The sequence below is a fragment of the Thalassophryne amazonica genome, chromosome 11 (genome assembly GCF_902500255.1).
Source record: "Thalassophryne amazonica chromosome 11, fThaAma1.1, whole genome shotgun sequence".
Taxonomy (NCBI): domain Eukaryota; kingdom Metazoa; phylum Chordata; class Actinopteri; order Batrachoidiformes; family Batrachoididae; genus Thalassophryne; species Thalassophryne amazonica.
Genome location: NC_047113.1, coordinates 32,765,334 through 32,777,951, shown reverse-complemented (window position 1 = coordinate 32,777,951; position 12,618 = coordinate 32,765,334). Strand labels below are relative to the sequence as shown.

The following is a 12,618-nucleotide window of genomic DNA, read 5'->3' as shown; positions in this document are numbered from 1 at the left end:
CCCAGACACCGATGATGGTGACAATGATGACATCACCTCTGGGGTGTAAGCCTATAGAGAAAACATACCATGATGAACCTCTTAGTGAAAATCTCAAAAAGAAGTGCTAAGCTGAGTGATGCCTACTGTATGTTTAACAGGCGATAAACAGGAGGGGAATGTTAAAGATTTTGTATATATGTTATCACTGTTAAACGTTTGTACATTTGTCTTCTTTCTCATGAGAACGGTGTTGTGCTGTTTTGCACTTCACCCTGAGAATGTATGTGTTATTCAACCTTGTTTTAGCTTTGTCTTCTTTCTCATGAGAACGGTGTTGTGCTGTTTTGCACTTCACCCTGAGAATGTATGTGTTATTCAACCTTGTTTTAGCTTTGTCTTCTTTCTCATGAGAACGGAGATGTGCTGTTTTGCACCTGTCTTAATGCAATCCTGAGAATTCAATTTTGTTTTAGCACTCTGGGGTCAATCTGAGCTGGGAATGAAGGACTGGATGTACTTATTGTTATAACATAACTTTGTTTTCGCAGCCTCTAACGACTGGGAGCAAGAGAACGTTTTGACTATTGTGATGTGGTGTTTAGTGTGAAGGAGTGTGGAAGACAGGACACTTCAGGCAGATGCAGAACAGCTGATACCTGCAACAGACGAACGAGATGTGCTGACCTGAAGTGTTCTTCCTTACAGCTGCACTTGACGTATGCGTTTATGTTATGGGAAGAAACTTGTCTTGCGTCATTACCCCCACCCTTAGGACAAGTTTCTTGTTTATGTGATGAGGGCGTCTCTTAATAAAAAGAGCGGAAAAGCAGGCCAGACTTTAGTGTAGCCTTGGTGTACAGCCTGGCCGCACTCCGCGCGTAATATTTGATTTTCTGTCTCACTGGTGTTTCTTGACTCTGTTTGTCTTGTTAAAGGTTTTAAGAAATGTTTGGAGGAGAAAATACCCAACATTGACACGAGGTCTATTAGATAATAAACCGACCCTATATGGATTTGAATGATGTGCGATTACACCAATCATGCTTGAACCCTCGTGCGCATGCGTGAGTTTTTTCACGCGTCGGTGACGTCATTTCCCTGTGGGCAGGCCTTGAGTGAGATGTGGTCCCGCCCTCTCGGCTGAATACCTTTCACACGCTGCTCAAGACGGCGCGCGTTGCTTTATCAAAATTTTTTCTGGACCTGTGAGGAATATCCGAGTGGACACTATTCGAGAAATTAAGCTGGTTTTCGGTGAAAAGTTTAACGGCTGATGAGAGATTATGGGGTGTTTCTGTCGCTGTAAGGACTTCCCACGCAGCTGGACGTCGTGCAGCGCTTCCAGGCACCGTCGTCGGCCTGTTTCGACCTGAAAACATCCTAATTTAAGGCTTAATTCACCCAGGACGTCATGAGAGAACAGAGAAGATTCAGAAGAGGCCGGCATGAGGACTTTATGTGGACATTCCACTGTTTAAGGACATTTTGTAATGAAAGACATGCGCGCAAATTCGCCGAGTCGTTTCCGTGACGACTCGGCAAATCTGTGTGCGCCGCGACAGGATAAACACCTCCGTGTTGAAAACCATTTGTAAAATTCAGGCGGCTTTTGATGGCTTTCAACAAGTGAGTAACTGAGAAATTGTTTAACAGCTTGGGCATGTTACAACTTGCCCGTTAAGGTTTCCAACGGAGGTGTTTTTCCTGTCGCGACCCCCCGCGGTCGGGTCCGGCCCGACATGCGACTCTGCCCGCACGTTCTTTCATTACAAAATGTCCGTTAACAATGGAATGTCCGAATAAACTCCTCATGCCGACTTCTTCTGAAAGTTCTCTGTTCTCTGACGACTTACTGGGTCAACAGAGCCTGAAATGTGAAAGTTTTCAACTTGAAACGGCGAGACGCTGCCGCCTCGAAGCGCAGATCGCCATCAGGCGCCGTGGGCCGTCCTTAAAGCGACACTACCAGACCAAAATCTCTCATCAGCCGTTAAACTTTTTACCGAAAACCAGCTGAATTTATTGAATGGTGTCCACTCAGTTGTGCCTTACAGTTTTTGAAAAAATTTTGATCAAACAAAGCAGCAGTCTCTGAGCCATTCCTAAACAATGAAAAAAATCAACGAGAGGGTGGGTGACTCCTCACCCAGAGACTGCCCACAGGCGAATGACGTAACTGACAGGCGTGAAAAAACTCTCACATGCCCACGAGGGTTCAAGCATGTCTGATGTAATCACACGTGATTCAAATCCATATGGTTTTTGAAAAAAATAATAAGGTCGGATACTTTTCTAATAGACCACGTATTCTTGTGTAAATTCATGCAGCCTAAATCCATTCAAAGCCACAATGTCTATTTTACAATGAAAGAAAGTCTAGATTAGTGGAAAAAAAAAGTCACATAATGTTTGTAAAATCATGTTTGAACAGCAGAATGTTTATTTTCCAGGGTGAGAAAAATTCTTACCGTGTTTTCCGAGAGAGCACAGTTCACTTTTCCCATTTCTTTTATCTTTCAGGTGTGTTATGAAGCCAGCGATGATTCCACGGATTCTTGTCCTTAAAAGACTTTTCAAACAGTCTTTCTCGCCACCTTCTCTCTGTGCGACGTCGGTCCGTGACACCGACATGCTGCACAAATCTTCTTTTAAAAACTTGAAAGCTCTAAAGGGTGTGATGTCCACATGCTAAGTTTAGCTTAAGCGCCGCACAGGAGCCACAGAGCGTCACCGCAGCAACCAACCAGTCCTGCTTTACGACAACAGCCGTAACAGCTACGCTTTCAGTGGCAATTTTCCTCCGCTACTCCGCGGATCCGAGGAAACTGATTTGTATCTGTAACACACAGATCAGTGTCCGCGGACTTATAAGACTTACATGATGTCGTAAAAAAACAGAACGCTTTGCGAAAAGCGTTTTAAAAACTCAGTGATGATCACGATTAAAGAGTACAACACTAACACCCCACCCCCCTCCCCATGATGAAATCCACGGAATCCCGCGGATCCACTGCGTTTTCACAGCCCTCCATCTACCTGGTTGGACATGGCATGTAAAGATGTTGATTAGACAGCATGATTAATGCACAGATGTGACAGTTTTACAATGTGTAAAAATGTAAGTAGTTTAAGGCAGTGGTTTCGAGTGATAAGCGCCTTGGGGCAACTGTTTGTTGTGATTTGGCGCTATATAAATAAAATTGATTTGATTTGATTTGATCTCAATTAAGTCAGGATAAATGCACAGTGGTTCTGGGCTGGCGTGGTAGTCTGTACTTGGGAGGCTCTGGTGGCCCTTCTGGTACTCAGCATGCCAACTATATGATTCCTCAAAATGTGTGACATCTGTGGCATTGTGTTGTGTGATTTTCAAGTGAGCTTTTACTGCAATCAGTCCAAGGCACACATGTGCAATAACCATGCTGTTTGTGCCCTCGCTCGTTCCCTAGTGTCTCTTCTTGTTTCCTCACCTTCAGGCTTCTGGAAGCAGTAGCACCACTCGTTGTTCGACAGCTTGCCGTCCTTAAAAGAGTCACAGGAATTGAAGAGAGGCTTCATGCACAGCTCATATTTGTCCAGGTAGATAGCGCTCAGCTCTGATTGGTCCAACAGGAGGTCAAAGTTCATATCTAGCTTGTTGAACATCCACCCTAGTGAGTCCTTACAGATGGGTAAGATACTCGTGTCGAAGTCTAGGAGGAAAGACAGAAGGAGGGAAAAACAAAGAGATAAAGCTGCATTTAAAACTTGAGAAAATACAGACCTACCTATTTGTTGGGGAAAATATTGAGAATCCCATTAAACTTTGGTGTGGATTACATGTGGAAGCAAAAAAAACAAAAAACATTTTGTACCTATAAAGAGCCTTTTAAAAATGCCCTTTTAGAGGTTATTTTACTGTACCAGGAGTTCAAGCAGATATCCACATAAAATTAGCTAAATTTGAAAACATGGTTTTCTGTTGACATTTGGCCCACACAAATACATTTATTCTTCTTCTTATTTTTTAAGTTCCTGTCGAAAGTGGATAAATGTGAAATTTAGCTTGGCACTTCAGCATTCAGGAGGATAACAAAAGGAGTTTTTGAAAAACATTCCAGATAGTGCAGCAGATAAGTGAATATTTACAGAGTAATCCTTCAAATGTTGATGCAAGCATCAAATCTGGCACAAATACACCTTGGACATTACTCTTTTGAAAAGGTAAGGTGTTCACTTGAATTTTCAATAGGCAGCAAGGTAGGGGTCAATTGAAGAATTACACAAGGGTCAAAATTTAAAAATGCTTCAATCATATTAATTAAAAACTATACCACATTATTAGCACTTTACCGAGGCGTTGCTAGGCCGGTATAGTAGACTTACGTCGACGCTACCTGGCTATACCCGCCCACTGTGCGTAAACAAATGACGTCATAGCATGCGCGCAGCCCACGAACTGCCCACAGAGGAAAAAAAACACAAAACTGTCCGCAGAGGAAAAGATAAAAAGGCGAGAAGTGTGTGTTGGTCCCAATATGGATATTCTGGATGATTTTCTCATGGATAGTACGACAATGAACAGCAGCCAGCTTGATGAGGACGCACTGCCGAATTTGGAGAGCAGCGCATGCCAGCCGACACGACAAAAGTTAAAGTGAGCCAACTTTTTATGTATGCGTTACGTGTTGCATATCTCAGTAAAAAGTGATAATAATGCAAATAACATGCTGTTGTCGTGCGGTATTCGCTCTCGTCTAACGCGGGCAAATATCTGTCATTTTGGGCGACTGGGCATGGATGGAGGGCCTCTGAAAATGCATAGCGCATGACAACAGCATGTTATTTTATTATTATTTGTCTGATCATAAAGATTCCAAAAAGGTATAGTTTGGGCTATCTGTGACTGAATTCTATGGAGTTATGAGGTAAAAATAGCAAAAATGGTGACAATGGTCAATTTCAGTTTGTACAAGGGTCAAAAGCTAAAGGTATTCCAATTTTGGTGAAAAGTGATGCAAACTATTGGTAGAGCAAATAGAGTCGTAAAAGGAATAGTTTGCACCATCTGTCATGCTTAGTGACCATATTACAGGGAAACATATGTTATATGCCATTGAATCCAGTGGATGTCGACCTTGTTTGACCTTTACTGTGAACATCAAACATTCAACATGGTCAGAACTATTCCATTCATTAATCCTGTTATTAATCCTGTTTGGCTGCACTGAAACAGTATATTTCATGACGAAGAGGAGCAACGGCAGAACAGGAGGAGATGTGTGAACAACGGGTTTGTTATTTGTTGACTAGAAGTGACATTAACAGAACATATTTAGCCATTTTTCCGTTGTTCAGGTGTTTCCAAACACGAGGTGTGTTTTCATGCTTCGCTCCCGCTGGCGTGGACACAGAGTGTGTGTATGCGTGTGTGTGAGGGGTGCAGAGCGGCGCTGAGATTTGTTGACATGCATTGATGTTCCAGTAGACAAAGCAGAGTCGCTGTCGACATCAGTGCCACACCTCACGAGGACTGTTCATCACCAAACACACACACACACACACACACACACACACACACACACACACACACACACACACACACACACACACACACACACACACACACACACACACACACACACACACACACACACACACAGAAAATGTACTCACGTCCGGCGGTGGAGTCAGAGCTGTCAGAGGATTTGAGGTCTCTGTTGGCGTCGAGGTGAAGAATGCCAAACCAGTCCTTTAATCTGGCAGCCAGACTGTGAAGCTCCGTGTCCGCGCACGCTGCACACAAACACACACCAACATAGATTAATGAAGAAAGGCGAAGCTGTCAGTCTGTCATCAGGAAACAAGTTCTATTCTAACACCGAGTCCAAAGACAAATTCAATTTCTTGTGTATACTTTGCTTTTTTCTTCATCCAATTCTTCAGAAAACACAAAGTGACGACAGCGCACATCGAACTGTAGCTGCCTCCTGACAGTTACCATAGGAACCCAATCATACAAAAACACACACTTCTGTCCCTCAAGGGAGACACAAATAAAAACGTCCTGCAGTGAAAAGGCACATGAACGTGGTGGCTTTGTGGTTTTCTGTGACTCTGTGTACCAAAAAAGAAAGTGGATGCATCACAGCCAAGACTGTGAATGCCGCTACATACGTGCTTTATCCAAACAGATGATGATATGAATGCTCCCACTAATTTATTTAATGAGAAATAACATAATTGACAGTGTCTTTTAGAGGAGCATTCCTGTGTAACGCCACAGAAAAAAAAACAAAATCCTAAAAAAAGATAAGCCATACATGAAACTGTGAAAATATAATTTAATAAAATAATCTTTCGGCAGGCAGAACGGTGACTTAGTGGTTAGCACTGTTGTCTCACAGCAAGAAAGTCATGGGTTCGATTCTCACCTGTGGCCATTCTGTGTGGACATTGCATGTTCTCCCCATGTTTGCGTGGTTCTGTCCGGGTGCTCCGGCTTCTTCCCACATCCAAAGACAGACAGGTTAGGTGGACTGGGAACTTTAAATTGTCCTTAGGTGTGTGTGTGGGTGTCAATGTGTTTGTCTATATGTGGCCCTGCGACAATCTGGTGTCCTGTCCATGTTGTACCGCGCCTCACACCAGAGAGTAAACTGAGCGACCTTATGTCAAAAACTGATTTAAGGTTTAGAATATGTGGTTTATTACATTCATTAAAGTCACACACAGAGAAAAAAGCAATTGTTCATGTTTATTAAACACAGCATACGTGAAGGAAAACATTAAGAAAAAAGTATTTGGTCCACTTACATGAAGAAAAAAAGTATACGTTCATGTTTATTAAACACAGCATACGTGAAGGAAAAAGGTATTTGTTCGAGTTACCTGAAGAAAAAAGCATATATGTTCATGTTTATTAAACACAACATACATGAAGGAAAACATTAAGAAAAAGTACTTGTTCCAGTTACCTGAAGAAAAAAGCATATGTTAATGGTTATTAAACACAAATTTGGTCCACTTACATGAAGAAAAAAGCATACGTCCATGTTTATTAAAGGGTAACCATCAGGCTGTCGCGGTAAATTAGCTGATAGATGATTATTGTGTCTCCAGCTGCGTATAATAAAGTCAACTCCCCTATGGCGAGTCTGCTCAAAGCCACTTTTTTAAGGCAACAAGTTTGCATATTTTTTTTTTGTAAAGTCAACTTATTATATTTTACACATTTTGGGATTCAAACATCAAATCCTTATCTTATCTCAACACTTCACGGTAACGTTCACATGCCAGCAGCTTGGATGTTAAGTCCTAAATCTAAACATTTTCTTTGCTCACTTGTATTGCTGCAAGTTCCTGCTTTACCACCTCATTCTGACCAAGAAACATCTGAAGTGGGTCAAAAAAAAACAACTGAAACTGTTCTTGAAAGCAGCTTTCTCCTGGTTAGTTTTTAATACACCCTGAAGACATCAAGATTCTCTGATCAGATTTCTTGGGAGACTTTCCAAAAGGGAGACATCTATTCTTTTAATATGAAAATCAGCCGTCAGCATTTTATGTCAAGTGTTCCCTGAAAATCACAGATAACTGAATGACGGAGAACTGAAGCAACAACTTTGAAGTTTCAAATAAAACAGGGTTCATCAGCATTTTCTGGTTTATCAGAATCTGAATCAGAACAGCTTTTAATGGCCAAGTATCCACAGAATACATGGAATTTGAGCCACACTCTCTCTGTACACTGTAAATGCATGCTAACATACGTGGTCTGTCAATAAAGTAACGGTCCATTTTATTTTATTTTTTAAATTATATGGATTTGAATCACGTGCGATTGCATCACACAAGGTTGAACCCTCGTGCGCATGCGTGAGTTTTTCCATGCCTGTCGGTGACGTCATTCGCCTGTGAGCACGGCTTGTGGGAGGAACGCTCCACCCCCCTCGTCGGATTTTTTCCTGAGAGAAAATGGCCGAACGCTTGGAGCAGCGCTACTGCATTAAGTTCTGCCAGAAACTTGGCGACAGCCAGGCAGAAACGATTCGAATAATCCAGACGGCTTTTGGAGATGAAGCCATGAGCAGCACACGGATTAAGGAGTGGTACAACCGGTTTAAAGATGGGCGCGTAACGGTGGAGAGCGAGCCACGCTCCGGTCGGCCATCAACGAGCCGAAATGACGAGATCGTTTCCAAAGTGCACGCTGTGGTTATGCGGGATCGTCGTGTGACTGTCCGAGAAATTGCAGAGGAAGTGGACATTAACAGGACTTTGGCACATTCCATCATGACGGAAGATCTGGGCATGAAACGAGTGGCGGCGAAGTTTGTGCCAAAGTTGCTGACGGCGGAGCAAAAGCAACATCGTGTTGAAGTCTCACAGGACATGCTGGACTCCATTCACACTGATCCCAGCTTTATGGACACCATAATCACCGGTGATGAGTCCTGGGTGTATGGGTACGATCCGGAAACGAAATTCCAGTCGTCACAGTGGAAGCATTCCACGTCGCCAAGACCGAAGAAGGTGCGCCAAGTGCGCAGCAAGATCAAGGTAATGCTGACTGTTTTTTTTTACTCCCGTGGTGTGGTACACCACGAGTACGCTCCACAGGGTCAAACAATAACAAAGGAGTATTATAGGGATGTCCTCCGTCGTCTACGTGATGGTGTGCGGCGCAAGAGACCGGAGTTGTGGGCCAGAGGAAATTGGCGTCTCCACCACGACAACACGCCAGCTCATTCCTCTCATTTAATTCAGACTTATTTGACCAAAAACCAGACTCCGGTGGTTCAACAGGCACCTTACTCCCCTGACATGGCCCCTTGCGACTTCTGGCTCTTCTCAAAACTTAAAATACCATTAAAAGGAACCCGATTTGAGACAAGAGAGGACATCATGGCTGCGACGACGGCGGAGCTGCGCGCCATCCCGAAAAAGGCGTTTTTGGAATGCTTCCAACAGTGGCGACACCGCTGGGAGAAGTGTGTGGAGTCCCAAGGAGAGTACTTCGAGGGTGATTAGGTTTCCAACCCTCCAGGTAAGCCAGTTTTTTTTTTCCCAGCCGATGGTCCGATACTTTATTGACAGACCTCGTACAAACGAATGAAGTTAACCACACTCAGTTTTCAAGCTGTAGCTTCAAGAAAATTAAGTTGACCTGAATATGATGAATGAACAAAACTATTTTGAGAATTAAGCCGTCACTTGCTGGATGCTCACAATAAATACATTACTGTAATTTAATTTTTTCAGTACAGCAAAATAAACAAGTTACTGTAATCTAGATTTTAAGTTTATTTGAGTACTGCACACTCGCAATAATTAAGGTAATCAAATCTGCTTCAAGACAACATAAATTACTTTGTAAGGCAGCAAGTTTGCATTTTTTTTATTATTTTCATTTTTAGTAAAGTCAACTTATTATATTTTACAGTGTAAGGCATGTAGAAATACCCTAAACAGCATGCATAAGACCCTATGCTACTACATAATTAACTTAAAAATGAACAGGGACTTATAGAAAAAGACAAAATAAAATGTTTTAACTTTAAGATAAAAAAAAAACATTGTAAGTAGAACAGATGAACTATGGTAAGTCACAAAATAAGACTTAAAAAACTGTGAAGTACAAATATTTTAGGCACCCAGGAATAAGGCAGGACTGAGATTTCTCCAGTGAGTCCAACTGAGGTAAAACAACCGACAAAAAAAAGAAAAAGAAAAAAAAATGCTACCAATGGAGGTGCTTTACTTCCACTTATGGGTCCAAGTCCTGCTCAATGCCATAGTTGTAGTTCTGCAATTGGTCTGAATAGCAGATTCATATTGTTCTATTCTCTGCAAATATGAAGAAGTAAGGCCTTTACTGTCACTGTACATACATATAACGAAATTTGCCCTGTATATTTAACTCATCCTAATCACACACAATTAGACAAAATCCAGCCACTAGGAGCAGTGGGCAGCCACACTCTGGCACCTGGCGACTCCAGATGTAGAGACGCTGCCTTGGTCAGGGACAGAGAAAGGAGCAGACCCTAGTATTTTTTTTTACTGTGGAAGTAAACCGGAGTGCCCAGAGGAAACTCACGCAGACATAAGGACAACATGCAAACACCACAGAGAAAGGGTGGGAAGTGATCCCATGACCTTCTTGCTGTAAGGCATCAGTGCTAACCACTAAGCCACTGTGTCGCCTGCTGTGAAGGCCAATGATACAGGTAAGGTCAGGTAGGTCTGGGAGTATGTGCTGGTACCACACATCAATTCATCCAATACACTATGGAATTGCCTTGGGTCCTGGATTACAACCACGCAAGCATACAATCAGTCCATCCCCACCTATTGAAAGTATCTATCTATTTGGCACAGTCAGGTGAAAGATTGGTATGTCTTTGGCCTTTTCCAGTTGCTGGGATCCTTAAAAAGTAAGCATGTGTGTACTGGATCATGCCCAGAGAATGACATAGGCATAATGTCATAACGACAGATCCCTTACAATGCTGTGATTGTACCTGTACTGGTGCTACTAATCCTCAAAGCAACACGGTAATCACAGAGAGCACAGACGGAGTAATACATTTAATGATACCTCAAATTAAAAAAGAATTCCACCTCCATCAGCCTCAAAATAAAAGCTTCGATCTGACATTCCTTTGGGTCCGTCTGCATTTCAAGCAGTGCTCTGTCCATTTCCCTCTATGTCCCCGTATGTCAATCGCCATCCTTATTTCTCTCTCTCCTGCATGTGATTGATGTATTCTTCTCATTCTGTTTCTTCTGAATAACTGATAACATGCCTGAAGGACAAGAACCATTCCCAACTTTGCACCACAGCTGCCAATCCCAAACTTTCAGCCTTCTTATGGTGGACAGAAAATGCAGAAGCAGGTTGTTAATATTCTTCTATCTCCTGTTTCTGCAAAGACAAACAATGGTTTCACACATTCTAAAAGTTCACGTCTACAAATCCGGGGTATCATATCCAAGAATAATTTCTAATTCTTCAATATACTGTAAGGGCTTGTAAATCTCAAATAGAATGAATGAGAAACACAGTCATCCACCGTTTCTTACATATGGACATACACACACCAGCAGACATGAAAGGATAGTAGATATGAAGCAAGGAGGGCAAATAACGATTTATCTGGTGTGCTATCTATGTAAGACTTCATCTGGAATCCTACGGTGGTCTGAGTTTGAGTGTGTAATAACACTTTTGGCAGGAGCAGATAGATAACGTTGCAGTGCTTTTCATTTCCAAAGGTGTAGAGCAGAGAAAGAAAGAAGAAAATACCAACAGGTAAACATTATCTGTCTTCACCTGCTGACTATAATTCTTCCAGAGGCACAATTGGACCTGCAGTGTGCTGCACTTATAAACAGTAAATGGAGTGCACTCATAAAGCACCTTTCCTCTGAGACTAAACCCTCAAAGCACTTTGAAGGGATTCTGCAAATACACCTGTGCACACACTGATGCTGGGAGTCTCCGTCCAAGGTACTGAGCTTGCATTTAGTTCAACCAGGGATTGAACTACCAACCCTGTGATTCACGGATAACCTGCTGTGCCTTCAAGACTGTCTGACCTGTGATTGTTCTTTGAAATAGTATTCTCTGGGCCTCTCAGGTCATCCAAATACAGAGACACATTATTTGACCAACACAGAACTAGAATGTCCAGATATTACATTGCACAGATATTAGGCTTACCTTTATGCTGCCTTTATGCATAACAATGACAAGTCATGAATGCCATGAAGTATACATTCTTGGCCGCTGATCACGAATGTGATGATTCGGAGCAGAGGCATCAGGTGTCCTCAGGAACTGCTGCAACCTGTTACCATGCATTATGATTAATGGCACTTGTTGCTGGCGAATTATCAGGAACCATTATGCACGGTCAAGAATAATGTTCCGTGCTATTGCGCGTAACAATGCATCGTTATGCTCTGTCATGTTGTGAATGAGGCGAATTATCTCCACACACACCCATATTTATCCATCAGCTGCTGAACAATTCAGATTGCTCCAGTTTGCTCCTCAAAATCCACAGCAGAAGAACTTTGTGACTGCATGCTTAGTTGGGCTCTGTGCCATGGAGTGGCGCAGAAAGGAGGAGGAGACGAAGAAAGCCAGATGTGTGGTTTCACGCGGCTCCCGTCTTGCTCGTTTTCCCAAACATCAGGCACATGCAGCAGGTGGAACACCTGTAGGAGCGCGCTGATGAGCATTGGAATGAGACTTTTAGACTCTTAGTCACTGTCCTTCTTCAGCATACTGCAGCAATGAAACTGAATGCGATGCAGCAGGGTTTAATTCTGCGCATGTCAGAGAAGAACACTGTCATGCTCTATTAAGGATCACCACTAATCAAGACGGCTCGACGACTTGAGATGTCAGAGAGGCAAAGTCAGAGTCTGTGGAGCAGTGGTCTCAGTATCATTCTATCAGCAGGCAATATCACTTTTAAACAACACCCCTTCTACACAAACTGTTACTAATCTGTGAAATCAACTGGTGAAGTCTGCAAGTCAAGTCATATTAAGTCTGGGAGCATGCCCTGGTACAGCACTTTGAAGCATCCGTGACACCATGGATCCACCTTGGGTCCTGGATGGCAACCACCCAGGCAGACA

General features: G+C 42.7%; 1 protein-coding gene across 1 annotated transcript in view; it reads right to left on the bottom strand.

Moving 5' to 3' along the window:
* spock1 (SPARC (osteonectin), cwcv and kazal like domains proteoglycan 1) overlaps window positions 1-12,618 on the bottom strand; it is a 601,282-nt gene that overhangs the window by 22,909 nt on the left and 565,755 nt on the right. Inside the window, exons 10-11 of the mRNA XM_034180928.1 lie at window positions 5,638-5,757; window positions 3,453-3,674 (exon numbers count right to left, since the gene is read on the bottom strand). Of these exons, the coding sequence (XP_034036819.1) occupies window positions 3,453-3,674; window positions 5,638-5,757 (342 nt within the window). The remainder of the gene's footprint in view (window positions 1-3,452; window positions 3,675-5,637; window positions 5,758-12,618) is intronic.